The 27,434-nt window shown below is 37.7% G+C and overlaps 4 protein-coding genes and 1 pseudogene across 13 annotated transcripts in view; 4 read left to right on the top strand and 1 right to left on the bottom strand.

Annotated features, from left to right (window-relative positions):
* Positions 1–27,434, bottom strand: part of LOC113678045 (replication factor C subunit 1-like) — a 249,540-nt gene that overhangs the window by 88,138 nt on the left and 133,968 nt on the right. The gene's annotated exons all lie outside the window — the stretch shown is intronic.
* LOC149051592 (uncharacterized) lies at positions 1,102–11,338 on the top strand. 3 transcript variants are annotated; one of them, XM_089185213.1, is made up of 5 exons: positions 1,114–1,225; positions 2,697–2,805; positions 3,581–3,701; positions 10,955–11,043; positions 11,217–11,338. In XM_089185213.1, exons 3-5 carry the CDS (start codon positions 3,689–3,691, stop codon positions 11,295–11,297), a joined length of 183 nt encoding a protein of 60 aa, XP_089041339.1. In that variant the 5' UTR covers positions 1,114–1,225; positions 2,697–2,805; positions 3,581–3,688; the 3' UTR covers positions 11,298–11,338. The 3 variants fall into 3 exon arrangements, with proteins under 3 accessions (XP_089041334.1, XP_089041339.1, XP_089041341.1); XM_089185208.1 differs by lacking the exons at positions 10,955–11,043; positions 11,217–11,338 and adding an exon at positions 5,126–7,444 and having other exon boundaries at positions 1,102–1,225; XM_089185215.1 differs by lacking the exon at positions 2,697–2,805 and having other exon boundaries at positions 1,126–1,225.
* Positions 5,918–7,444, top strand: LOC149051593 (uncharacterized; annotated as a pseudogene). The gene is made up of 2 exons (XR_016184848.1): positions 5,918–5,936; positions 6,491–7,444. The product of XR_016184848.1 is annotated as an uncharacterized LOC149051593 (transcript).
* Positions 17,721–23,275, top strand: LOC149051594 (uncharacterized). Of its 4 annotated transcripts, XM_089184534.1 has the most exons (12): positions 17,721–18,120; positions 19,434–19,741; positions 19,823–19,882; positions 20,134–20,332; positions 21,093–21,200; positions 21,442–21,529; positions 21,776–21,866; positions 21,933–21,982; positions 22,261–22,378; positions 22,470–22,573; positions 22,941–23,043; positions 23,152–23,275. In XM_089184534.1, the coding sequence occupies exons 1-10, from the start codon at positions 18,021–18,023 to the stop codon at positions 22,509–22,511; spliced, it is 1,164 nt and encodes a 387-aa protein (XP_089040660.1). In that variant the 5' UTR covers positions 17,721–18,020; the 3' UTR covers positions 22,512–22,573; positions 22,941–23,043; positions 23,152–23,275. The 4 variants fall into 4 exon arrangements, with proteins under 4 accessions (XP_089040660.1, XP_089040657.1, XP_089040665.1 ...); XM_089184531.1 differs by having other exon boundaries at positions 22,941–23,275; XM_089184539.1 differs by lacking the exon at positions 22,470–22,573 and having other exon boundaries at positions 22,941–23,275.
* Positions 23,179–25,768, top strand: LOC149051595 (adhesion G protein-coupled receptor D1-like). Its single transcript, XM_089185013.1, has 6 exons — positions 23,179–23,302; positions 23,418–23,499; positions 23,655–23,721; positions 24,394–24,482; positions 24,657–24,777; positions 25,032–25,768. Exons 1-6 carry the CDS (start codon positions 23,179–23,181, stop codon positions 25,275–25,277), a joined length of 729 nt encoding a protein of 242 aa, XP_089041139.1. The 3' UTR covers positions 25,278–25,768.

The raw sequence follows: 27,434 nt of genomic DNA on the forward strand, positions 1-27,434 counted from the left end.
TAAACCGTTCGTTATCCATTCGAATGACTAAAAAAATCTGTTCAAAGCGTTCAACAAACCATTTGAATGGTTTGCATATAATGTCTGAAATAAATTACCATCTGTTCGAAGTATTGTGACATCTGTTTGAATGTTCAAACAATTTATTCGCCCATTTGAATGGTCAGGTAAACCGTTTGAATGTTTCAAGGACCATTTGTTAACTGTTCGTCATCCATGCAGTTTGCCATTCAAACAGTTTTCTGTTAGAGTCCGTTCTGCCTTTCAGGATCACAACTGTACAAGGAAATGTGCAACAACTATAGGGGAGAATTAGCAAACAGATCTTGGGAATTTAATGACAAAGACAAAATTTCTTCATTTTACAATCCTGTTTAAGATGAAAAAAAAAAAAAAGGCAAAACACTGCAACTTATCAGCCTCACTCAGCTACCCTAACATACTCAGACAAACTATTGAAAATTACACCTACAAAGTTAGTTAACACACAGTACCACCCCATTTCTCACATTCCAGTCCAGAAAGATACCTTGGGTTAGATATATGTAGTGGAATGAAACTCTTGGTTAAAACATGTTGTAAATTATCCACCATGTGCTGAATTAAAGATTCAAGACAAAGGAAATTTAATTACCATGTATGGCAATAAATACCAATTTTGGCGAAATAAGGTGTTCTCCCGCCCCCCTCCCCGAGAAGATAGATGGGAATGTGAATTGCACCCGAGTATATAGACACACATGTACATGATGATCGATTCAGTCAGGCAGGGGCTGTGATATGGGCAGATCTTTTCTCCGTCACCTCTGAAGTCGAATTCCCTGATAACACAAATAGCTTTCTCTCTCAAATGCTACAACATTATCCATTACTTACCTTGGTTTTCGTTCGGCTCTTTCCTACATCTTGTTTCGATAATGACTTCGCAGTAGAATCTTTGCCGCGCTTGTTTTCTACTTTCTTTTTTCTACACTCTCCGACATTTCGAGCCATCTTTGAAAATCTCCTGTACTTTAGTCAGCGGTCAACCTACCTAGCTAGCTTCCAGACTCCTGCTATTTCTCTTCCGAGAAAGACAATAGGTCCTAAGATAAAAATAACCCAATTCTAATTCACGGAACCAAATGAAAGGAGCTGTCAGACGAGGGAGGTTGAACCACGTGCAGTTGCCCCAGTAGATTGCTTTGAAAACGGCAAATAGATCCACGGAGAACACTTCTCAGGGGTACGTACTCTGTTGTGGATGTCGATATTTTCATGAATGAATGCGCTCCAGATTCGCGCAGCTCGTTCTGCGATTTGGTTGTTTCGTTGTGTTGTCGTCTCCTTCAGCTATATTGTTTGTTTATTGAAAAATATTCAAATTCGCAGCATGAAATTTGCAAAAAGTTATTTGAATTTATATTTTATACGCTGTCATTCAAAACAATATCATGTAATATGAAAAGACTCTATAGAAAAAAAAAATACGTATGAAAGTTCTACCGATTGGACTTAGAGCAAATGTGGTCGTGTTACGATTAGTGCGCATTTCCCTAAACTTAAAATTACACTGGTTTGTAAATGTTATCTGCTTGACTGGTAACAGATGATGGAGTTTATACGCAGAATTGCATACAACTGAGTTCAAGAGTTAACGTTTGTAACACTGTCCTTGCGCCTGTCTTTCAAAGATCTGATGTCATACAATGCATTCAGTCTCAATTGTAAAACTAGAATCGATCATATCTCCGGAATTTTTTTTAGCGCTTACTGTAATTTGCCAAACGAAACGAAACGAAACGAACTGAAAATATGAACATCTCCGTGGTGTTCTTGGCTGAATCTTCACTACGAAGAGATCAATCTTTTATATTTATAGGAAGGACTGCACCGTTTCGCCATAAAATGCAAATCTATAATTCAAATTAAAATCCCGTGAGGCTGCAGCTGTACAATTTCCAAGGTGTCAAGCATCGATGTTCGTAGTCGATGAATAATTCGATTGCGTGACGTCAGACACCGTCCCTGAAAAATATCGCGTGACTAAAGTTGGTTTGCAGCATGTTTCTGATCGAGTTTTTTTTTGGCGGTTTTGCGGGTTTGCAGTTGTGGATGATTTTTTCGACAGCTTTGAGGTTTCTAATGGACCCTCTCATCCTTCCGTACAGTGGAGTTCCACACGGATTCTTGCTTTGCAAATTGATAATCTCTCTTTCTAAAATTACAGATCTTCCTTTTCGTTCTGTTCCGTGTCTTAAATTGGAGTAGGCCATGTTTAGTTATTTCTTTTGAAATTGTATGAGGAATTCTTTTAATTTTTTATTTTTAATTTTTCTTTTATCTTTCTTGAAATAAGTACTGTTGTCTTTCTCACTTCACACTTGAATTTGGAACTGAAAGTGAGGGGAATGTGGGCTGAAGGTTGGGGTGTCTGTGTCAGACAGCTTGATCCTGCCTTTGTCTGTATTATCATGTATTAACCCTTTAACTCCCAGAAGTGATTACGTCTCATGTTTCTCCCTACACTTCTTTCGTGCTCTAGCCGCTTCCTGCGTGCTTTATAACAGAACAGAGCACAGTCAAGGCTTCTCTATTTGTTAAACAAGGCCAGATGACCACACTGGGAGCCACATTTGTTACTCTTTGTTGAAGTCTGTAAGTTGTTTTACTCTTTAACTCTCAAGATCTGATTATTAATTAATTCTCCCCTCTAGATGCTGCATATTTGTACATTCATCAGTTACGAGAAATCATCTGTTAAATCAAGAAAACATCTTCTACCTGAGAAGTCTGGGTATTATCATCACCTGTTTGCAGGATAACGTAAGGATATTATAGGGAGAAGCTACCTGTTAATCATTTCTGGGAGTTAAAGGGTTAATGTCCCCTGCTTATAACCAGTACAGAGAAGATGTAGGAGAGTATGGGGCCTATGGTTTATCATCCTTAGCCAAGAGGACTAGAACGTCTAACCATTTGCAGATGTTAAATCAAAGGCAGCACATTCCCCTCAGTTATTTTAAGACCCTGAGTGTTGTTGTGGTCTGGGGCTTGAACCCTCAACTACCAACACAGCCTTAACACCTTCACTATATAAAAAGAAATGACAAGGACACATCCAAACTGATCGCTAGATACTTTAATCTCCCTAATCATTCTGGGCGGCATATGGCACTTTGTGGCCCTTCCCTACATCTAGGTAGTTTGAAGGGTCGCAAAAAACTCCAGAACAAAAATTATCTCTCAAATAGGCACTCTTAAACCCCACGGTATCAACAACTAATTTATTCTTGTTTTCTCATCACCATATTCCCTCCAATAGCATAGCTCCATTTTCTGCCTATAAATACACACACAACCCACAGTTCCTCCAACTTCTCTGATGAAGGGCTATTGCCCGCAAAACGTCAGCTTTTAAACTCTATAAAGTGGCCAATTTCCATTATCAACTCAGTCAATAATACTAAATTACCCTGTTATACTCTCCCACTGATGCAGCACCACAGTTTCTATACAAACTTACCCCCTTCACCCGCACAGCAGTCCAACACTCAACATGAGCTAGCAGAAAAAAAATTAATTCCTCTGTTTTAATTAGTTTTTCAGAATATTGTCGCTGTTCTTGTGTACAGGATCCTGTTCTACCCATTTTTTGCCTGTCTGACAACTGACAACAGACTGGTTGGGTCCTTACTGGGTTTTCTTTATGTTACAATCAGGTGAGCTAGCTATTAATTTGTTTACGAATACCAATTTAATTAGACGGTGAGTTTGTTTTTTAATTAGCAAATACAGTTCTCAGAACTCTACAATTGCCAATACTTAATTCAAATATTACTCTAATGTGGAGTACTACTCTTGGCTTTGAAATAAGTGATGTTTGTGTTAACTTTGGACCATATATTGTACACATGTCGTGGTAAATAGGGAACACAGTACAGCATGCCTTACATGCGAAACAATAGACTAATTTAGTTCTCTCTGCTTAATTAACCCTATCAGCCCCAAGGGTAGTCAGCATGTAAGTTCTCCCTCCAGTAATATTGCTGAATCATTCATTAAGAACATGAGAATAACTAAAAGATTGCCAATTCAAGACGCTTTGATTACAATATGGATTCTCCTCATCAGTACCAATGGAAATTTATCGTGAAGAGTCTAGAGAATATGGATATTGATCTTAACCCATTAACTCCCAATAGTGACCAAGAGAGAATTTCTCGTAATAGTGTAGTTTGATCGTCCGGGTGAGTGTAGTCCTGAGAAGGACTGTTGTCGGTTGTGGTGACTAACGTTTCGACAACCTGAGCGGAATTCATCTTCAGAGTCAAGTGAATATTTGTTGTCTGTCGAATGTTCTTAGTCCGGTTTGTATAAACTGATTGGTCAGTTTTTCCGCGATGTTATTGGCTGTAAGACTCAAGTGGCGTAGGTCGGTCGTGATTGGTCAGTCTCGATCCGTTAGTAAAGTTAGGTCGTTCTGTTTGGTTCGTTTGTACTGTTAATGTCATGTTTGTATGGTGCCGGAAGTGGTTGACACCTGTTAAGGGGAGTCAGTTTTAAGTTAGTAAACCAGCTTTCCAGGGTCAGTCGTTGAAAGTAGTTGGTGTTGTAGGTTAGGCATTGCGCAGAGTCCCAGTCAATAGTGTGGTTCGTAAGTCGGTGTTGTTCAGCGATGTGATTGTTGACTTCGCCTTTCCTCGTCACTCGTTTGTGTTTAGTCAGTCTGGTTGTGAGGTTTCTTCCAGTCTCACCGATGTAGGAGGCGTGCCAGTCGGAGCAGTTGATCTTATAAACTGGTCCCTGTCTCTTCCTCGGTTCGTCTTGGTCTTTGACGTTAGTCAGTAACTGACGTAGTGTGGTAATGGGTTTGTGAGCGACGCGGATATTGAATGGTTGTAGGATGCGTGAGATGTTCTCAGATATGCCCTTTATGTGCGGTATAGTTGCTGTAGTCGTAGGAGTTGTGTTGTCGTCAGCTTCGGTAGTAGTAGTTAAGGTCGATGAGTGTTTCGTCGGACGGAGTATTTGTTATAGTTCTTGGAAAACACACGGTCAAGGTACTTGTTCTCCTCAGATAATATCAATATCGTGATCTTCCTTCGGGTCTGCTAACGCTACACGCTACTCCACTGTTCTTTAGCATGAGCGACTCTGAGGAAGCAAGGGCACGTTCTAGTCGGAACGATGGAGTTTAAGATCCTTCTGTTGGTGCTGCTATACAGTCTGCCGTTTCTGAATCGATGGATTCTTTAACCGATAACCTCACTAAGGTTATTGAATCTCGGCTTAGCGATTTCGCGAAGCGATTTTCCGAGGAGAACAGCTTTTCCGTTGAACAAGCAGTCAATAGAGCTCGGCGCGAACAATATACCTGCAAAAGGGAAGGAAACCAGCAGCAGTTGGATCATTCCCTCCAGGTGATGGATAAACGAGACGAAGCATCCGACGCTCTCAAGCAGAAATTGTACGAGAAAGTTAAAGTTGCCCAGGAGTCAGGTACTGAATTAGTTTCCAAGCGTGTTAAAGCCACTAAGCTAGCTGACAAGCGCGAATTTGGATGGGCAACCGTTAACGAATATTTGTCCGACGAACACGCCTCTGACTCCGACGACGAGAAGAGAATTTACCGGGCCGAGAGAAGAGCCGGGAGAAAAATCAATAAAGAGAAGCGTCGTCGTGTCCGTTCTGACGAGAAAGGAAGCGGTTCCTCTTCTGTACTCCGCGCGGCTTCTTCGTCGAGATTCTCGTCTAAGGATTTGGCTTCTCGTTCGGATGCTAGACCAGCTCGTCGTTTGGGGCCTTGTTTTAAGATAAGTAACCTACTCTTTCTCGTTACACTGGCTTTGTTTTACCTCGTCGATTATGGCGTTACACTCAGGCCTTAATCAAATATTCTCCATGAATTGAATGAATGAATTGAATGTTTTGCTGTATGTCGTTCTATAGACTAGGTTAGTGCAGAATATCGAAATATCTGCGGTACGTAGTTTAGCGGATATTTGATTTCTGCTCGTTCTGTATTTGGCAGTCTATTGTGTTAGAAAATTAGGGTTTTCAGTTACGCAATACGCGTTAATTGCGTGTCGTATATAAAGCTGTTGTCAGTTAGTGATCTTCCTTCGGGTCTGCTAACGCCACACGCTACTCCACGCTACTTCTTTTATTTTTATGCTGTGGATTTTATTTTCATGCTATTGTGTTCTCCTTTTTTCAGTGTGGAGGTTTTGGTCATTTGAGCTTGACATGCACCAAACCTGCGGACACTTCAAAGAGTAGCGCTCGCCGTGATTGACTAGAGGGCGGTTTGTTGACCACTGATAATGCTGATGCCCAGCAAGTTGAGTGCGATTTTTTAGATTTAAAAAAGGCGCCTTTTACCGTCGATCTATCTTTGCGTAGGCTTGTTCCAAACCTTCTCCATTTACGGTTGGAGTCTAGGGCTCCTTCTACCGTACAGAAATACAGATTTAGCTGACTGACGTGGCGTCAATGGTCAGCTCCTAAGATTGTCGTTCAAGTTATTCCAGCAAAGCCTTTATCAGCGAGCTTAAGTCATCCTTAGAGGGCGCTAGAAGGAAACTTGCACGTCCCGTTCAGCCTAAAGAACCTTTATCCGTCGACACAGTTTGTAGGATCGCTGATCATTATTTTTCTAGTATTTCTCTCGCCGTTATTCGTTTTCTTTTCATCCTCTTGGTTGGCTTCGCTGGGTTTTACCGAATGGGCGAAATTCGTACTTTGTCTGTTAAAGATGTCTCTATTTGCAGTGAATACATGTCAGTTTTCATTCTGAAACGCAAGAATGATCAGTATAGGGAGGGGCATACATCCCTCCTAGCAAGGTCTCATAAGGCTACTTGCCCGGGTTCTATTACCGAGAGGTTACTCAAGCTTCTTCCTTCATCTACTGAGTCATCCTCCCCCCTCGTTAGACGAATTGTTTAATCTAAGTCTAAGGAGTATTTTCATGCTACTAAAGGCGTTTCGTACACGACGCTTAGAGAGGAATTTAGGAAATACGTTAAGCCATTTGTAGATGACATCACTAGTAATGGCACGCATAGTATCAAGTCTGGCGCCGCTTGAAATCCTGCGTGTAGGAGTATTTCTGCTGATCTGCTGGACACGCACGCCGGCTGGAAATGTGCCATTTCAAAGAACAGATACATTAAGCACACTGTTAATGATCGCTTAAAAGTTGCTCGATCTATTGCTCTTTAGTTTCGGATTTCGTTTGCTTACGATAAATTATTTAATTAGTAGTCTCGGCGGGGGACTAAGTCGTGCCTGGCCCTCCTCAGATTTCCTATCCGTTTTTCCCACAGGGTTTGCCCCCCCTGGCACGGCTTTCTCTAGTTTACATTTTCAGTCTCTCTTTTTGTAGACGTTATTGGTATCTGCTTTAATAAAGTGGCGTTATGGCGTTACACTCAGGCCATAATCCATTATTCTCCATGAATTTCTGTTGTGCTGTATGTCGTTCTATAGACTAGGTTAGTGCAAAAGCTGTCTGTCGTGTTGCATACTAGTTGCGCTCGTCGCGTGAGAGTCCTGATAGTTGTGGCTTTGTATGATGTCGGGTTGTAGAATGACTTGTCTACTAATCTGTAGGTATGTGTCGGTTTCCTGTAAACTGCTCTCCGTAGTGAGTTGTCGTCAGGGCTTACCACATCAGGGCTTTAGATAGATTGTCGAAACGTCAGTCACCACTACCGACAACAGTCCTTCTTAGGACTACACTCACCCGAACGATCAAACTACACTATTACATGTTACCCCCGGGTTAACACCATTTACTGTACAGAATTTCTCCACACTCAACGAAATATTTTCCAAAAGAACCCTAATGAGTTAGTGCTGTAATTACGGCAAGATCCTCCGTGAACTGAACAAATTTTGAGCGAGTAAATGGTAGTCGAAACAGACTGAGGTAATGCAAATTAAAGAGAGGCTTCACCGAAATTTTTTTATTTGTGTATTGAAAAAAGTGATTTAAAAGGCTTCTATAAAAAAACTTTGAAACATTTGTTTCACAAGTATCTGTCACAGTCTGACACCTGTCAATTAGAGGGCGCGTAAGAAAAAAGGACAACAACAACAACGGCGCTGGTTTGGCAAATAAACTTACGTGAAAGTGATTGTAATTAAATTTAAAAGCATATTTTGAAGTTATGGGAGTTTGCTCGTTTGTTTAGTGCAATCACGCGAGTAACTCTGGTCTTTCATCAAAAGGGGAATTTTAATGCAGCTTTTTATTGCTGAATTCCTTCGTATTCTGTTGTGAAATTACGGAAGCGACTGTCCGATTTGAACGCACTGGCAACGACTTACCGAAAGCGTATTTAAAGTATAGAAGACTTCGCTCACTGGTGTTTAATGAACAACTTGTTTGAGTTTCAGATATATGATAAATGAAATTTCCACTAATAATTTCAATTGTAAAGAAATACCTCACCTTTTAACTTTCTGAGCTTCTTCTACTGAAGGTTTAGGTTAGTCGCAAATGGTTTTTAGGCCGCGCGTCAACCCATTCAATGACATACTTGTTATCAAAATTCATTTAAAAACCAAATTTTTGGCTGGCAACCAAAGTGGTTTGAGAGAGAGAAATTGAGGATCAACAAGTTGTTAATCGGCTTGATTTTCTGTCAAATAATTTGCTTAAAAATACTGCCCAGCTGGCAAAACGAAATGTACTTACGAAAAATAGCAACAAAGTTAGGCATGTAGTGCGGGGCTTGCGCAAGCGATACCGTGCCAGTGGGCAGAGATAGGAAAATCCGGACCGCACTTATGGCCAGTAAGATTACAGGATTCGTTACTGCGCCCTCTGAGAAAGACAAAAAATAAATACAGTTCTTTGCAGAAAGGCTGTCGGAAGAAAGCATGTCGGAAGTGCAAGGGATAACCCCGAAAGGTATTGCGGGTAGCTTTTATGTCATGGTTAGACTTGACCTCAGGATTTCGGGGAAAGCTAAGAAAATGTTAGTTTAAGGAGGAGGCATCACAGGTTTGATCAACCTATTTTATTTAAAACACTGACTTTAAATTCTCAACTGTATGAAAACGAGAAAAAGAACGAACTAACACTAATTGATTATCTGTACTGTTTATGTCCGTATTGATTACCGTTACCCAGATAATCTTTTGAGATTGTCGCGTGCACTTTAAATTTTTGCTCTTTTCTTCCGACAATTTTTCAGGTAACAACTTTGTTAAGTTAACTGCGCATCTCCAGTTGGACATTTATGATAACTTGCATTCACATTTCATTTACGTTTTTTCTAAGTCTGTTCAGGTGGGAGAGGAAGAAGGAAGTGTAGGGGCGGGGAAGGTGTCAGCTCAACGAGGAACTAATTGATATTCAAAAACTCAACTACAAAAACTACATAAATTCTCCAACTTTAACTACATAATATGAGAGAAAAGATTCTTCCCCTTCCTTGTTAATGTTCTCTTACTGTTTCACATTGATATACCAAGGTATGTTTTTCGCGCACAAAAAACTCATAAAAAAACATTGAACAAGATGAAAGGGGCAGTAAGAGAAGTGGATTGAAATTTTTCATTCAGTTTAGACACTTAAGTTGGCGATTTCTTTCGCACTTTGTCAGATAATCAAAGCTCCCCGGTTGGGATTTCTATTCCCTGTAAATTACTCTTCATCCCGCGCTTGTTACCAAACTAGTAACGTCTCTGGCAAGGATCCTCTCCTGCTTTCGCTATTCGATAACCATATACACACACACTTTATACACACTTTATTTTTTCTTTTTCTTACAAAATAATTTAGATTATGTTGACCCGCAGATAGCAAATTTGCTATTCGAGGCGGGTCAATCATCAACAAACATTATTTACAATATATAAAGAAAATTAAAAACTAAATAGTTAGATATTGTTAAATTATAAAGAGAAGCATAACTGGTAAATACATTAATAGTTGTTCAATAACGTATAGAAGCAAATAAATTAGTACTGAAGGCAATCGGATCAATTTGTTTTAATTATGCAGACCTTAAGTTTAGAGGAGATCTTTTCAACATCAAGATAAGAATCTTCATTATCTAGTATCTGAAATAAAGACGTTTTTATTTTTTTATTAAAGGAATGTTTTGATAACGTTTTGAATTCTTTCGGTATCTTATTCCAAATTTTGACACCAACACGCGAGAAAGCCTTTTTTTGTAGGTTAAGTCTAGAGTACTTTGCACTAAAGAGCTGCGATTTGGATGATCGAGTATTGTAGGTATGAATATGAGATGTTTTAGTAAATAGTTTCAAAATATTAATGGGAGCCCTCTGGTTGTGCACGTCAAACATAAGTTTACTTACGGCTTCATAATATAGGAACGTAACAGGCAGAATTTTTGCTTTGGCAAATAAAGGGATGGCATGCTCTCTTCGATCGGTGAAATAGATTAAGCGCAAAACTCGCTTTTGAAGAACTAAAATCTTGTTTAAATAAGCATTTGACGCATTGCTCCAGGCAAGGAATCCATAAGTTATATAAGGTAGAATTAATGAATTGTAAATATTTACCAGGACAGTAGAGGGAACGAAGTACCTCAGCTTTGCAATCATCCCTATTGTTTTACTTATTTTTACGATAACAGAGTCAACATGGTTTTTCCATGACAAATTTTGATCAATTAAAACGCCTAGATATTTGATATAACTTTTTTGCTCTAAACTAACTCTTCGGTTTGTCTCACAATCTAAAATACCTATTTGTGGAGAAAAATGCATTTTTTTCTGACGAGGACGAAAAATTAAGAAATTTGATTTTTTTGTATTCAATGTCAACCTATTTGTAGTTAACCAGTCATGTACGTTATTCAACTCTACATTAACCGTTTTCTCGATCGCCTTAAGATTCTTATCAGCATAAAGTATATTAGTATCATCCGCAAAGAGATAAAAATTTAGTTTATCTAAATAATCAATTTATTCCAATTGTACTCTTCAGCTCAATACCTTGATACTCGTACGAGTCATAAAGGAGATGATCAATTTGTTGCAGCCAACTGGGGAAGACAACCATTTTCAGCAAATACGGTAAGATTCACAACATAAAACTAAAACAAAACAGTGGAAGAGGCAGCCATGTCCTCCTGTGAGGCTCTATTCGCCTAACTTCCTCATTCCTTAATCAGTAAGGCATTACGATATCTAGAAATGAAAATTCATTGTCAAAGGAAAATGAATGAATGTTTTCTTTTAACTCCGAGAATGGGTATCGAAACATGCGTGGTGATGATTCCCCTCCTGGGTGTCACGTGACTATTCGGTCTCCTCTCGCTTGTACATAAAGCTTTCGTTTACATCTTCACCATACTCAACTGTGCTCAGGTCAGTGTTCGATGGTAACTGTCAAAATTATTCAGTCTCTATCATTATTTTAATTTCTAACCAAGTGAAACACCATTACGATGGTCACATGATATTTTTTGGAAGTTTAAAAACAACAATTATGTTAACTATGCAAGAGAAGACAGACTTCTTTTTTTATTATAAGACATGCAATTCTCTTTCCTCTTGGAAATCTTAGTAGGTATTTTGTCTAATTTGTTTGCATATTGTAAAAATTAATGATCATGAAATCATGTTTATGCTGCAGGGTTTCCTGATTTTCGCTCTACACTGCATGCGAAACACTCAGGTAAGAAAAAAAATCAAACCAATTTTAACTCCATATCATCAAGTTTTAGTGTTTCGATAGATATCCGAGTACTTGTGCTAAGAACCGTGTTTCGCGTCGCTCGTCTATCTGCAGATCAGAGAGCGTTTCAAAAGAAAGATGAACATCGTTTTTCGATCTTCTATAAAGAGCAACTCCAGAAGGAAGAGCTCACAGGTCAATCCAAGTGAGTTTGGGGATGTATGGGCAGTTAAATTGCAGTCTTGTGCTCAGTTTTAATCGAAATCGCACCTAACTTAAATAAATGGATCCAGCAAACCGGAAATGACAGCCAATTACTTATTGCAATCACTTAGTTAACAGCAGTAAGTCGATTACGATCGATCTGACTTGCGATCTGCAGGTAAAAAGAGGTTTTTCTATTCATAATTGTTTAAGCACTCAACTAACTGTAATTGTAATCTATCTTCTTTACGATAACAAGTTTATTTTCTGGGCGATAGTATACTTGTAGGCAAGATTCATCGAAATAAACAAATCTATAAATTCAAATTTCTAATAGCTCAGTATCCTGATGACTTTCCTTCGAGTAAGACCACAGTCCACTACAGACAAGGCGGGAATTTAAGCCAAGATATCACGAATTGTCTTTCTTTAAGAAGCACTCTAGCACGCAGCTTTTATTGAATGTATTTATCTTTCGATTCTTGCGCGCTAAATTTCTGCGCTTACTGCATGATTATTTCATATCCGATGTTTCACTCATTGAGTTTACAAACTTCTCACCAAACACTGTTATTACTTTAAATAATAAGCTATAAATAATGACTGAAACTGTTGGTTTCTAGAAATTTCGAGAATGCCCAGTCATGCAAAAATGCATACCAAGGGACTTTCTGGAGTATTTTATTAGGTCAAATAGTTATGATGTAACACTACCAATATCGTTGTGTTGTAAGCGTCCGGAATTTGCGAGAATACTTTGTACATAAGGACACAGTCGTGCAGCAGTAGTAATTGTTGTCGGGAGGGACTGACTTTTCAGAAAGCTATACCGAGAGAGAGCAACCGTGGAAGATTGTTAATCTCGAGTTACTTTGGAGACAACTTCGAGATTGTGTCAGTGGTGAGCAAAGAAATAGTTTGTGGTTGTCTCTTTAAGGATAATTATTCTACTTCTTTAAGAGTCGCTCCTTGGCAAGAATATTACAAGTTGTTTAATAAATTAATTGGGTCTGTTGATAAATGATGCTCTTTTTGTCTTTTAAATTGTACTGTTAAAAATAATACTAATAGTCTTAGCAGCTAACGCTGACATTCAAAGCTGTTGCTTAATAAATGAATGGATCGATACGTAAATGTTTGAATAAGTAAACAACTTCTTCAGAAAGAACAGGAAAAAGTCCCTTATGACTGGATCTTTTTTTGGATCAGTTACATGTACCCATTTTTTTTCGCATTCCTAAAATAAGGAGTGTCGTTTTAAATCGAAAACGCATCGATTAATTTGGAATTGAATTGGCGCAATGTTAGCCTTAAATGGCATAAACCAAGAGATTATAAACTATTCGGCACACATTATTAAACAACGATTAAAGAACTTTTACACAGGGTATACAATTTAAAGGAAAAAGCTTAGCGATAGAAATGCAGAATATTTCGATGGGCCTGGTTTTCAAATATCATTACAGTGAAACTTAGCATTGCAGAGGAATTTCAATGAGGGAGAGAAGGAGTCCATTATGTAGATGTGCTTAACAGTTTATAATAATCTAATTTGCGTCATACCCATTTATAAATAAACATGGATGACGAAGCGTGTGATTAAGACGGAAGAAGTTAAAATAAGAATTATTCTGAAGTGAACAAGCACTTTCCTCTCTACACTGCTCAAATGCGATAGGTCAAAACGCTTCAAGCTTCGATTGACCTAATATATCGCAGCTAAGACGAGCGAATATTCCAGAATAAATGATAAATTATTCCATGAGCGTGGAGAGATACTGGGAGAGTAGAATGTCACGCCCACAGAGCACATCACTATGAACCAAGAACGTCTCGCACTAAGAGCTTTTGACTCACCGCTCGTTCTAAATTGTTGGAATTCAAACATTTGGACACAAAAGTGATGGTCTGCATGACGCTTTTGAAGAGGAGAGTTATTTTGTAGGCTGAACACTAAACTTTGGCCGTTAGCCACAGTTGTTTTAAAGGCATACGAAGTAATTAGCATGTCACAGGCGATATGAATAAATAACAATAATTCTCATTTATGCATAACGAACAGATGGCATACTAGCTTAAGCTGCCCGTTGATAAAACAGAATTTTGTTAAGACAACTTTCATATAACAGAGCTCATAAAACAATTACTGTTCTTACCATCAAATATTTTTTAGCTGCTTCTTCCACAACACTTCAACTACAAAAAGTATTTTAATGCCGTGAAGTTTTCCGATTCTATTAGAAAAACAATGCTCCACACCAGGTGCAAGTGGCTTTTTGTCCATTGGTCCGTCTATGACAGAAAAAAATGCCATGAACATGTGTTCAGAGATCATGATTTGCATTAAAGTCTAACTCGTACGAAATACTTTTTGTGAGGATGCCGCAAATCCGCAACTCTCACGCGGTGTGAATCAAATATAAGTGAATCCTGCAAAATGTTCAAAACATCGGTGATATGTTGCATGCTGGGTGAGTACGACCCTAGTTATTCCAGTTTGTTCTGCGGTAGCTATGAAACCGTCAAAATTGACTTTTATTTGTAAAATATTTATTTCGACATTTACCTTACGGAACTCTAATAACTAAACATACCAAACTCTTAACATGTCCTCTCTAGTTGTTGTCTAATTATTAAAGCTAATTATCATCATTATCGTTAGTATTAGTTATTTCGATATTTTTCTCTTTCCTTACGATGAAAAATAATTGAATAATAATCACCCGTAATGACACATTCGTATAAGTTGTACTCTAGGTTAGTACCACCTTAATTATATCTTGACTTTCCATTTGTGACACATTTATATCCATTTTGGAACGTCCTATGAAATTCAGCCAAACCAAACAGAAAAAAAAATAGTCAGGTGGCGGATATTTGGCACTGTTAATTAAAACAAAACAAAACAGACTTTAAAGATTTCCGCATTGAACTTTCAGTTCTTACTCAGATATGGATCTCTTATAAATTGGATTCCTGAAGCCTTTTAGATTCCATATAGTGCAAAGTAGGTTTCCTTAGAGCGCTCGGATGAGGCGTTAATCAGGTATCGCGGTACCCAAATTTTTAGAGCTTTCAAATTATTGTTCTGTTAGTAACACTCAGAGTAGATGACTGCTTACTGCTCGCCAAGTTGAACGTCATGGTTAATTAAAACATATTTCTCTTCTAAATCATTCTTCTTTTATGCCCGAAAGCAAACTTTATACTCAACCCATTGCTCTTCTTTTAAAACAAAATATATATGGGCTCTGGAAGTTCCGCAGGTTCCGCGGCCTGCTGATCCATAGTTTTGTAACTCTCAAGAATATGGAAAAATCTTCACAAAATTTTGGAGACCAACCCCTCAAGATTCAAATTGTGCAGAAGTTTTATTTTAGCGGTCAGATTTGATACCCGATTCATTTGCTTTAAATACGAGCTCAAACGAAACATTTTTTTTCTCTGGATAGCACAAATAGCCCGTTTATCGTATCCTTAAAAATGTTTCAACGTGTGACAAGTTTATTTTTATTTTATTTAATGGATTCGTACAAGTACAAGTACTATAACAATAGGACATAAGTCCCCTACTTGGTTAATACACCCACACCCACCACCCATCCCACTCTAGGGGAGGACATCCACCACACAGTAATCTCGTGCGTGAGAAATTAACGTCTCCTACCCCAGCCCTGCAGGAGACGGGGCTTACGGTTTTACGTCCTATCCGAGAAGACGAATAGGACGTAAAATAGGTAGGATGATAGAATGTTCAGCTAGGTTGATAGGTAGGACGATAGGATGTTCAGCTAGGTTGTGAATTGCGGAGATGCTGTATTTTTTTTTATAATTTCTCCGTCAGCTTCCTTGGAAGGTAATAAAATTCATGAATAGATGTTAGAGGGCATGTAGCAAATAAAATGCATTAGTACTCGTCTTACTCGAAATCTAATAAACTTTTTCATTGTTTCAAATGTTACACTTGAGATTACCATCAATTTATTTGTCTATTTTCTCTTCTACAGTCATCCTTCGTTTGTTGATGAAATTACCAGGGACAGGTGAGGCAGCTTCATTCCAATTTAATATTTATGTTCCTCAAAATGGACGGGAAAAAAAGATAATACCTGACTAAGTATCATATTAATTAGTTATAGACTTCCTTTTAAAACTATATTGGGTTGCGATTCAAAACCTGAGTGGAAAAGCAAAACAAAAAGTCAAAGAATAACGGTGCTATTACCCTGATCTCTCCAAGATCCACTTTTAAAACCTAGCCTAAATCTAATATTTGCTTCAGCGATGTAGAGAGTTTTGATGCCCACTGTTTGTTATTAAAATTAATGATATAAAAAATACTTTCTCGTCTTTATCATTATCGCTTTCACTATTGTTATCATAGTATAAATTTTTTCGTTTATTTATTTATTCATTTACTTTCTTCTCATAGAGTGCCAACCAACCTGTTTCAAAAACTCCTCTTACATATTTTCGAAAGGCAAAATTTACAGGTTTTATAACAATGAAGTCTGCTCCATCTTGGGAGGTTATTTAGTCTCAATCGAGACTGAGGAAGAATGGCAGTTTATCAATCATGAGATTCAAAAGCGTGCTACTTGGAATACTTCGACTATTAATGCGTGGCTCATTGGTTTGGAGAAGAAAGACGGGGTTTGGATATGGAAGAGTGGACAACAGCTGAATATTTCGAAATGGCGAGATTCTGAGCCAAGTGTGAACGACGAAAGGGCGGAAATATCCATGAATGGAAGCCTCTTTAATGGTATCTCTCTGAATGATAAAGGAGATGCCTACATTTGCGAGATGCCCGGAGGTAAGATCATATTCCAACCATAAAGCATATAATGTGCTGAAACAATAGCAGTCTTGCACGTATGTCATGAAAATTGCTCTTGCTTCTTAAAAGTAAAAAAACATTGCTCACAGAATATACTCAGCCCACCTAACTTGTACGTGTGAGCGACGAATGAACTTTTAGGCGCGCATAAGTAGTTGAACACACTGCCCGTGAAATTTTTTGTGTCTGCTTGATGTTTTGTACATAACACATCGAAGTACTTTTATTTTTGTATGTTTGGGTGTGTGTTTCTTGTACAAGTCATCAATATGTTATTCACCGGCTGGAAGGTCTGTATTGGGTAACACTGTGCCCAAGGTCTTGAGCACCGGTAGTTCAGATAAATTGCACAGTCTTTCCCAATACGGACCGACCTAGGCTGGTGAATAACAGTTTTTTTTCCCTTGAAATTAACGAAATGTTTTCCTTAAGAGCCCTAATGAGTTACGGCTGTAAGTGCGGTAGTTTTCTTGTTTCTTGTTTCTCTCTTTAAGTGTGGTAGTTTTCTTGTGGAACTGGTCTTTCATGAAAAGGGGAATTTTAAAGTAGCTTTTTCTCGTTGAATTCTTTTGTTTACTGTTGCAAACTTTCCGGTACCAATGTCCACTTTGAACGGACTTGCAAAGACTTACCGAAAGCGTATTTGAAGTATAGAAGACCTCGCTCACTGTTCTAGGAACTAATTAATATTCAAAAACTCAACTACGAAAATTACATGAATTCACAAATAACCTTATAATCATAATCTTAGCTGAAGTGAAGTTAACTAATCCACAAAAGCAGGCCAGGGTGGCGGACGCCGTAGTGAAGAAAGATGTATTGTATTGATTGACACTGATCAAACAAAACCATATGATGTAAAAGAAGAAAAGGAATTATTTTGGGAATGAGTCACGTTATCTGCCTCATTCATTTTTTCCTTTATTGTGATTATAATCTTTTTATGTTATCATTGCTATTAAAATTATCGCTTTGTTTATGGTCAATAGGATAATTGGTATCTTTGTTTTCATCTTCTCCATCATGTAGAATGCCCAAATATAACTTTTAAAAACTCTTGGTACATAATTTCAGTGGATGGAGAGTCCGAGCATTGGAGCAGAGACACATGCTCAAGTCTAGGAGGGGACCTAGTTTCCTTTGAAACCCAAGAAGAATGGAGTTTAATTAATGACGAAATTCAAAGGCGAAATACTACAAACTATGAAAATAAATGGAGAATTGGTTTAAGAAAAAAGGGCCAGGAATTGGACGTGGGTGAGTGGAAGACCGCTGACTATTTCCAAATGGGGACAAGGGGAGCCAAGTGGTGAACACGACGCGGCTTTCATGTACAAGAGGTTCCGTAATGGCGAACGGGGCGTGTTTGGAATTCATAATAATGAAAGTTGGAAGAAACAGCACGCTTATATTTGTGAGATCGCCAAGGGTGAGTTGATATGTTGTTGTTGTTGTTTTTCTTTTTCTTTTTTTTTATGTTATTTTGAGTAAACTCGAAGGCACTAGAAGCGCTTAAGGGCAATATAAAACATTATTTGCTAACGTTTGTGGTATTCTCGAGAGAAATTATAAAAACCCTCACTCAGTCAAAATCAAGTTTACACTTACCTTTGCGTAAATTAAAATATGTTTGAAACAATCTCAATGAACGTTTTCACGATATACGCGTCTAACTTTAACCTTGTGAACAGGGGAAAGTTACAGATGGTTCAGTTACTATCACTTTTACGAATAACAACAGTTATGAAACTGATGGTGAATACCAATTGCAAAGAATTATCAGTTCAATTGCTTTGTTAGATGATAACGCGTGATGATGTGAAGAGCGTTATCTTTTTGTGAAGAGCTCCTGACTCATGTCGGTTAAGAACCATGCCAATTATCGTTTTCTAAAACAAATACAACACACTTGCAGGCTTATTTGTTCTTCGGATAGGGGAATCAATTTTAAGTCTACTGTGTTATATTTTAATATCCGATCGTTTGAACTGTGAAGTTGTAAGGGCTAATTTCAATGCAATGCAAAATGTGCAGTGAGCATAATAAACTGATCATCGTGCATCTAATTCGAATATGGCGGACATTTCGATCGACTCAGCAACCACTACTCTATAACGAGGTTGGTAAGGATTACCTCAGTTCTCATATATCCTCAGAGGGCGTAGATGCACTTTCTTGTCTAAAAGATAGTCAATTAAAAATTGGTTCATACGTCAGCGTGCGTTCATCGAGATATGAAGCACGCGGGAAGTTTGGAGAGCACAAAAGATGCGTAAGAGTTGCTCGAGGCGTAGCCGAGAGCAACTTCAGCTTCTTGAGTGGAAAATGTATTTTCCCGAGGGATTTGTTTGCTGACGTCATGAGCGTGCACAATAGGAATATGAAGCACGTTCGCGCAATTGAATTTGATTAGACAAATTTACGTGCTATGTTATAATACTGGGAAAAGTCTACAGAATATGTTTCATTCTCTAGTATTTTGGTGTGTAGTTTTCGAAAAACATCCTACAGCCCTATCTAAGCAATAATCACACAAGACGTGTGCCAAAGATGAATACAATGCCAAAGAAACAATAGGAGCTTTCTGTATAACTAATAAAAAATCGAGTGCGTTTAAGAGTTTTGAACGTTATTAGCGGCCATTTTGTTACTCCCCTTTCCGTCCGCAGTTTTGCCCTCGCAGTGTAATAGTAAGGCAATTTTTTTGTATGATGTGGTCTTGATTAACATTTTTCTTTAAAGATTCCTCAATATCTTCAGTAACTTCGTCGCCTTTACTATCACCCAGAATAGCAACCTCACCATCACCATCGGCACCGCCATCGTCGTCGCCGTCGCTACGACCATCGCCCTCGTCATCGCCATTCCCCTCGCCATCACCATCGCCACCGCCGTCGCTGTCGCAATCACCATCGCCATCGCCATCGCCATCGCCATCGCCATCGCCATCGCCATCGCCATCGCCATCGCCATCGCCATCGCCATCGCCATCGCCATCGCCATCGCCATCGCCATCGCCATCGCCATCGCCATCACCAGTTGAGCAGCTAGTATGTTCTCTAAATAGTCATTTACCGTTTTTCAGGATCTCTTCTGTTTACAAACGTGAGAGACAATATTTTTAATTTTAGGCAAAGGAGTATGTTTCAAAATTTGGCGGAATAAATATTACCAGAAGGACTTCCCTACAGGTATCTAATTCTATATGACTTAAAGGCTTTTTAACTTTGGTATATGTTTTTAAACGATAAAAAAATTAAATATCTGATCTTTAAGGATAAACCACCATTAAGCCATATGAGGTAAAAATGGTGAAGCTTAAAAAATAATCCAGGCCTCCAAAAGAGTTCTCTGGCCAATGAATACCCTGGACACCATTTGGATCTTTAGTATGAATTGTATATACAGTATAATGACCTGGAAATATTTTACGTAATTGTAGGAGGCTGTTACTGTGTTTGAAGATTTCAACTTAAAAATCAAGAACGTCACAAAAGACAAGGCCGGCATAGAAGACGTTAAAACACTAAAAACATCCATCTTTGAGGTGGCAGAGGCCGTCGAGAAATTTGCTCTTAATTACGGCAACCGACACCTGAGAGGAATGAGGCTTTCAGAAAGGATCGTTTCCACCAAAATGGGTGAGTTTGCGGCCTTCAATCCTGTTTAGTTTCAAAGTCTATTCCTCTGTTACTTACTAACTTGCTGACTGTCCCACTGAGTTTTCTAATTTCCTAAGGCATGATGTAAGAACCCAGCTATTAACCCAACTTATCAGAAATGTTATCGTTGGATGTCATCGATTCATCTTTTTTTTTTCAATTTGTTTGATACTTTGATTTTTCGCGGTGGAGAAGGAAATTGAACGTTCTCTTAAACAATCAACAAGAGAGAATAGGAATCCTTCAAATTGTGAAACCGTTCTTCTCGATCTGTTTATTGAAACTTTTCTTAAATAATAGATTGGTGAGTAACACTTTACTAACTAAAATTGCCAAATCTTAGAAATACTTTCCGCTTACTTCATACCGTACACTGAGCTCAAAATTGGCCAATCGTCTGCGATGCACATAAATGCAAGATTTTTAACCGTACTCGTAAAAATTTCCTAATGAACTCTATAGTTCTCTAACGAAACGGTTCGAGGAACGAATTGAGTTTTCACAATTTTAGTCCGTGCAGTACTACGCACTTTTTCATCAGTTTTACATTGAAAAAACGTTGTAAAATGGTTGAATTCGTCGAATAGTCGTTGAAGGGCAAATAGGATATAAACAATACACTTCCATCCAATAAGATTATGAAATATTTGTGTACACCGCAAAACGCATGTTTGTGTAGGTGTGCTATTGCAAATTTCACCGTAGGTGCTTTCATTTGTCATTTTTTTCTCTCCGACAGTTTTGGTCATTCAAAAAGCCTATCACTTGAATGCAAGTGGCTTCGACTTTGAGGAACAACAATGGCGAGCGAGAATCGATATCGCTTCTTCAAATTTTGAGGAAAATGGTTCGTATTAACTACTGTGGTAACTTTACAACTTTTAGTATTACCTTGGTTTCTCCAATAGAAATTTCTTTATTGAAATAAAGCTTCATGTAAAGGCGCTTCCTTAGTTTACATAGTCTATCTTCTTCAATCGTTCGCCTTCCCTAAAATGTCACATACCTCAGAGCCTGATAAACTTTTCAATATTGTTCTTTTGTTGTTGTTTAAAAGCATTTTTTGTTGGTTCTTGGGGCGTTTAAAGGATCAATGGCAGCTGCGTTTTTGTACAAGGATCTGCATGACCTACTTCTGACAGATCAAGCCATAAGGAGTGAAACAGACAACCAAAGGTGACGTTATTTTCATATTACTCCATGTCGTTTACCTCTAAAAACACATAACACGGAAACACATAAGATCTAAGTTCAACTAAACTGAACTGACACACTTTCCAAAAACCCTAACTAGGGTTGGAAGACTCCCTGCTTGTCTCTGATCATTCCACCTTCATGAAAAATTGGCTGATTGAATCTACCAAGAATATGTAACATTGCTTCCGTGGTTCTGGTCCATTTTTACATACAATTTCTTCATAGGTATATCAACTCCAGGATAATGGCCGTAACTATGGACCCCAAGCCAGAGAAATTGCGAGAAAATGTCATCCTAAACTTCAAAAACCTAAAGGTAACATGAAAATTAGCTGCTATGCGTTGTTTTGATTTATTCTGACAAGATAAAATCTATTTTCAGGTCTTGACAGCAGAGAAGCGCTGTATGTTTTGGAGTAGCCGCAGCAAAAGGTAAAAAAACTACAATATATTATTGCATAGTATTTATTCCTTCTTAAATTAAATTGAGTATGTAGGACAATGAATGAACTTTCTCAGATGTTTTTGCGCAGATTAACACTTTCCTGGAAGCCAACATGTTGTCGTTTTTAGAGAATGGAAGTCTGATTGAAATGTTCTCGCAAATATGACTACAGTGGAAGAAAATCTTAGCGCAAAATTCTCAAACATCACCTTTTACCCAAACGATGAATAATTTTTTAACTTTACTCTTTTTTCATGTGTGACAGCTTTTCAGAGGAAGGTTGTCATGTAGTTACGTCAAAAAGTAACTCAGAAGAAACAGTTTGCAGTTGCAATCATTTGACGCATTTTGCTGTCTTACTGGACTACGACGGTAGCACAAAGGTAATAAAGTTATTTTTGCCTTACTTGATAGTTTTATGGGCTCAATGAACTAACTCAATGTTGTCCTTTAATTTTTCTTTTCTTGACACAGCTCACCGAGGAGGACGAAACAATTCTGAAAGTTGCCACCTAAGTGGGACTGAGCCTTTCCATAATCGGGATACTTTTAACATTAATACTTTATTCTTGCCTCACGTAAGCAATGCACTCGATTAATAATGAGGTAGATTCTTAACTCCCCTCAACAAGGCTGGTGATAAAAGAGATCTCAATGTCAGTCTCCATGCAAACAAGAACAGTCATGTCGGATAATTCACAAACTCAAGCCACATTTCATGCCCCATCACGAACTTTTGAACAACTAATGGTTTCACTTTTTATGAATTGTTTAGGCTTTAGACATTTTCTTCGTAATATTTTCTTTTTTTGTCCTCTCTGGAGCTATTTACTGACTTTCTTCTTTCCTTCGCTGTCAAGATTTAGTTAATTTATTGCCATTTTTTCCTGTGTGTTGTTGCTTTTGTCTCATTCATTCTTCTTGTTTTTAATATTATTTTACCAGAGATGTTCGTAAACCTCTCTCTCAAATTCGACTGAGTGTTTCTATTTCCCTTGGAGCTGGACAGATCATCTTCCTCGCTGTAATAAACGCCACAGGAAACAAAGTCAGTAGCCTCTCCTTCTATCCATAGAATGAGTTTACTCTTTGCACCGTAAATATCTTGTCGAAAGAAGCACGTTAAGAATTATACGAAAACTCGTCCTTTCCACAGGCTGCCTGTGTTACAATAGCAGCTCTGATGCAGTATTTCTTGATGGCCGCTTTCTGTTGGATGCTGATCGAGGGAATTTATCTCTACTTCTTCGTCGTGAAAGTTTACAACATTAACACCAAAATGTACATGTATCACGTCATCTCGTGGGGTAAGTTTATTATTTTAAAACATGCACTGGTAACTGTAACCATGCTTTCGGATCGCCAAATCTGGTGTTTTCATGCAGTAAAATGTTTCGATTTCCTTTCTTTCTTTATGGGTAGGTCTTCCAGTGATCATGGTGGCCATTTCACTTGGCATCGCTGCTGGAAAAGAAGGGTTACAAAGCTATACGAGTGATAAATAGTGAGAAAAAAATTCAAGGGTTTCTTCTTGCTCTTCTCCTTTTAATTCGTTGCATTTAATTCTTTGTTTTGTTTTTGGATATAGTTTGAAATAGGTATCATTTTATTTTCTGACAATTTGTGTTTCTTTCTTGTGTTTCACTTCCTCGAGTTTAGTTGCTGGCTTTCCTCAACTAACAACCTGATCTGGATATTCGTCGCCTTTGTGGCTTTTATTGAAGTTGTGAGTTAATGATTAGTGTTTGTGATTGTGATCGGTATACCTGGACTAATTGCTGCTAAAGATTTTTTCCTCTGCTCTTTAAAACGAATTAAAAATTTATGATATGACCCAAGACAATGTATATCATTTTCTTTTCCCTATTTACTCACAAAAAGCTTTGAACGTAGCCGCTGTTTGCGGGGATGCTGGTCAATTTTAACCTACTGATGGTCTTCAATAGCGAGAAAAACCTGTGGAGACAATGTCCTCTCAGGCATAAGATAGCTTCATAAATTCTCCAACTTTTACTACACAGTATGAAAAAAAACTTCTCCCCCTTCCTTCAACACAAAAATAACTTATGAAAAAAAAAAAAAAATAACACAAAAAAATTTAAAAATGTGAAAGGAGCAGGAAGAGTAGGATATATTTATGTAATTTATATAATTTAACATAAGGCTTTACTTGGCGTGGTTCTTTCAGTTTAGAAACTTTTGTGCGCGATTTCTTTTGCTCATTGGCAGAGGATCGAAGCTCCTAATCTTGGTCCCCCAGTTGGGGGATCTATTCCCAGTAAATTACTCTTCATCCCACGCTTGTTACCGAATTAATAACTCCCTTGGCAAAGATCCTCCCCTGTTTTGGCTATTTGACATCCATATCTAAATAATCACCTTTTTTTGTATACTTTAGCTCAACATTTTGATACTCCTACGTGTAGTAAGGGAGATGACCAATCTGTTGCAGCCAACAGGGGCAGACCACCATTTTCAGCAAATACGGTGAGAATCACATCATAAAACTAAAACCAAATAGTGGAAGAGATTGCCATGCCCCCCCTGTGGAGCTATATTTGCCTAGCCTCCTTATTCCGTAATCAGTAAGGCATCACAATTTTTAACAATGAAAATTCATTGTCAGAGGAAAGTAAAAGAATGTTTTTTTCTAACTCCTAGTCTTGGCATCAAAACATGCGTGGTGATGATTCCCCAGCTGGGTGTCACGTGGCTATTCGGTCTCCTCTCGCCTGTACATAAAGCTTTCGCTTACATCTTCACCATACTTAACTCTACTCAGGTCAGTATTCGATGGTAACTGTAAAAAGACATTAATCTCTTTCTGACCAAGTGAGACACCATTAGGATGGTCAGATTACATTTCTTTGGAATTTTTAAGACAAATAGGTGTCAACTATGCATGAGAAGGCAGACTTCTTTTTCAATTATAAGATGTGCAATTTTCCTTCCTTCTTGGAAATCTTAATAGATATTTTATTAATTTTTTTGCATATTGTAGAAATTAATGATCTTGAAATCATTTTTATGCTGCAGGGTTTCCTGATTTTCGCTCTGCACTGTATGCGAAACACTCAGGTAAGAAAAAACATTGAACTGATTATTAACTTTATATCATCAAGTTTTAGTGTTTCAATAAATATTCGAGTGCTAAGAACCATATTTCGTGTTGCTCGTCTATCTGCAGATCAGAGAGCGATTCAAAAGAAAGATGAACATCGTTTTTCCATCTTCTATAAAGGACAACTCCTCAAAGAAGAGCCCACAGGTCAATCCAAATGAGGTTGGGAATGTATGGGCAATTTAATTGCAGTCATGTGCTGAATTTGAATCGAAATTGTACTTAAGTTAAATAACTTGATTCAGCCAATCGGAAATAACAACCAAATACTTAGAACAATCACTTAGTTAACAGCAATAAGTCGCTTACGATCGGTCTGAGTTACGATCTGCAGGTAAAAAGAGGTCTCTGTCTGCATTATTGTTAAGCATTCAACTTGATGTCTTTGTAACCTATCATTTTTATGATAATAAGTTTATTTTCTAGGCGATCGTATATTTGCAGGCAAGAATCATCGAAATAAACCAATCTATAAATTTAAATTCCTAATGGCTCCGCATGCTGATAACTGCTTTGTTTCACTTACTTAGTTTATAAACTTCTTATCAAACACTGTTATTACTTTTAACTATAAGCTATGGATAGTCACTGAAATTATCAGTTTCTAGAAATTTCTAGAATACGTAGTCATGTTGACATGCACACGAAGGAACTTTCTTTACTTTTAACTATAAGCTATGGATAGTCACTGAAATTATCAGTTTCTAGAAATTTCTAGAATACGTAGTCATGTTGACATGCACACGAAGGAACTTTCTGCAAATTTTTACTAGGTTGCGTAGCTATGGTGTAACACCACCAAAATGGTTTTTGTAAGCTTCTGGAATTATCTGGAACACTTTGTACAAAAGGACTCAATCATGCAGCAGTAGTAGTTGTTGTTGTCGGGAGTGACTGATTTTTCAGAGAGTTATAACGAAAGAGAGCTACTGTGGAAGATTGTTAATTTCGAGGAACTATGGAGACAACTGTGAGATTGTGTCAGTGGTGAGCTAAGATGTAATTTGTAGTGGGCTTAAATAAGTTTATTTAGCATAAAAGTGTACTTCCTTTAAGAGTCGCTCCTTAGTAAGAATATTAAAGTTGTTTAATAGTGTTCTTTCTGTGGGTTAAATTGTACCGTAACAAAAAAATGCCCATAGTAGTAGCAGCTAAAGTTGACGTTCACAGCCATATCATGGTTCAACCAGGAAAATGACACCGACATTACACTTTCACATAAACAAATAACTTTTAACGACATCCCCCGTTTAACTCACCTAACCGATTTCCCAAGACACAGACTACACCTTTTCATTATTATTCTAATTATTCTAATCAAATCTATTTAATCTAATTAATCTAATTATTCTAATTATTCTAATCAAATCTAATTAATCTAATTATTCTAATTATTCGAATCAAATCTATTTAATCTAATTAATCTAATTATTCATTTACCCTTAAAAATGTTTCGACAAGAAACCAAACATGCAGGAATTTAAAGAAGCTCATCCCTTATCCACAGGTTTTCCCGCCAAGCCTTTTTTTCCTGATTTAACCAGCCAATTTAAACAGACACACTAAATCAAAGCCCAAAATCTTATCTTTTCTTTCTACCAACACTGTCTCTAAATCTACTTTGTAGTGTTCGTAGAAGGTAATTAAGGTGCCATTTCGTAAAGTACTTAAATAATTATAGGTAGGCAAGTGAGCTTAATTAGCGAATTGCGAGTTTTGTATTGTAATGTATTGTAAGTCATGTTCTGTTTAGTAACGTTATGTAAGTAACATGACGCTGTAAGTGACTGTTACTAAGTGACTGTTAGTATAAATAAGAAATAAGTAAAAGTGACTTATCCAATAAGTACAGTAATGTAATAAGTAGAGTGATGTTGAGTAATGTAAGTAGAGTAATGTAATGTAAGTTTAGTTTTGTACAAATGTTTCTTCAATAAATGTTTATTAAATTAAAAAAAAATTAAAAAAATAAAGTTGACATTCAAAGTTGTTGGTTAATGAACAAATAGATGAATACGCAAATGGTTGAATAAATAAACAGCTAATTTAAAAGGACAGGAAAACCCGCATGATTGGATCGTTTTTGATCAGTTATATTTGCCAGTTTTATTCTTTTTTCTTTTTTTTCGCATCCCTAAGATAAGAAGTAGCATTTTGAATCGAAAATACATCGAATAATCTGGAATTCAATTGGGGCGATGCTAGCCGTAAATGGCATTAACCAAGAGATTATATTCTCTTGCGCAAACTTCATTAAACAGCGATAAAAGAACTTTTACACAGAGTAGACAATTTGACTCGGAGTTTGCCGTGCTGTA

This window comes from Pocillopora damicornis, chromosome 1 (genome assembly GCF_964200805.1).
Source record: "Pocillopora damicornis chromosome 1, jaPocDami1.2, whole genome shotgun sequence".
NCBI classification, from domain to species: Eukaryota; Metazoa; Cnidaria; class Anthozoa; order Scleractinia; family Pocilloporidae; genus Pocillopora; species Pocillopora damicornis.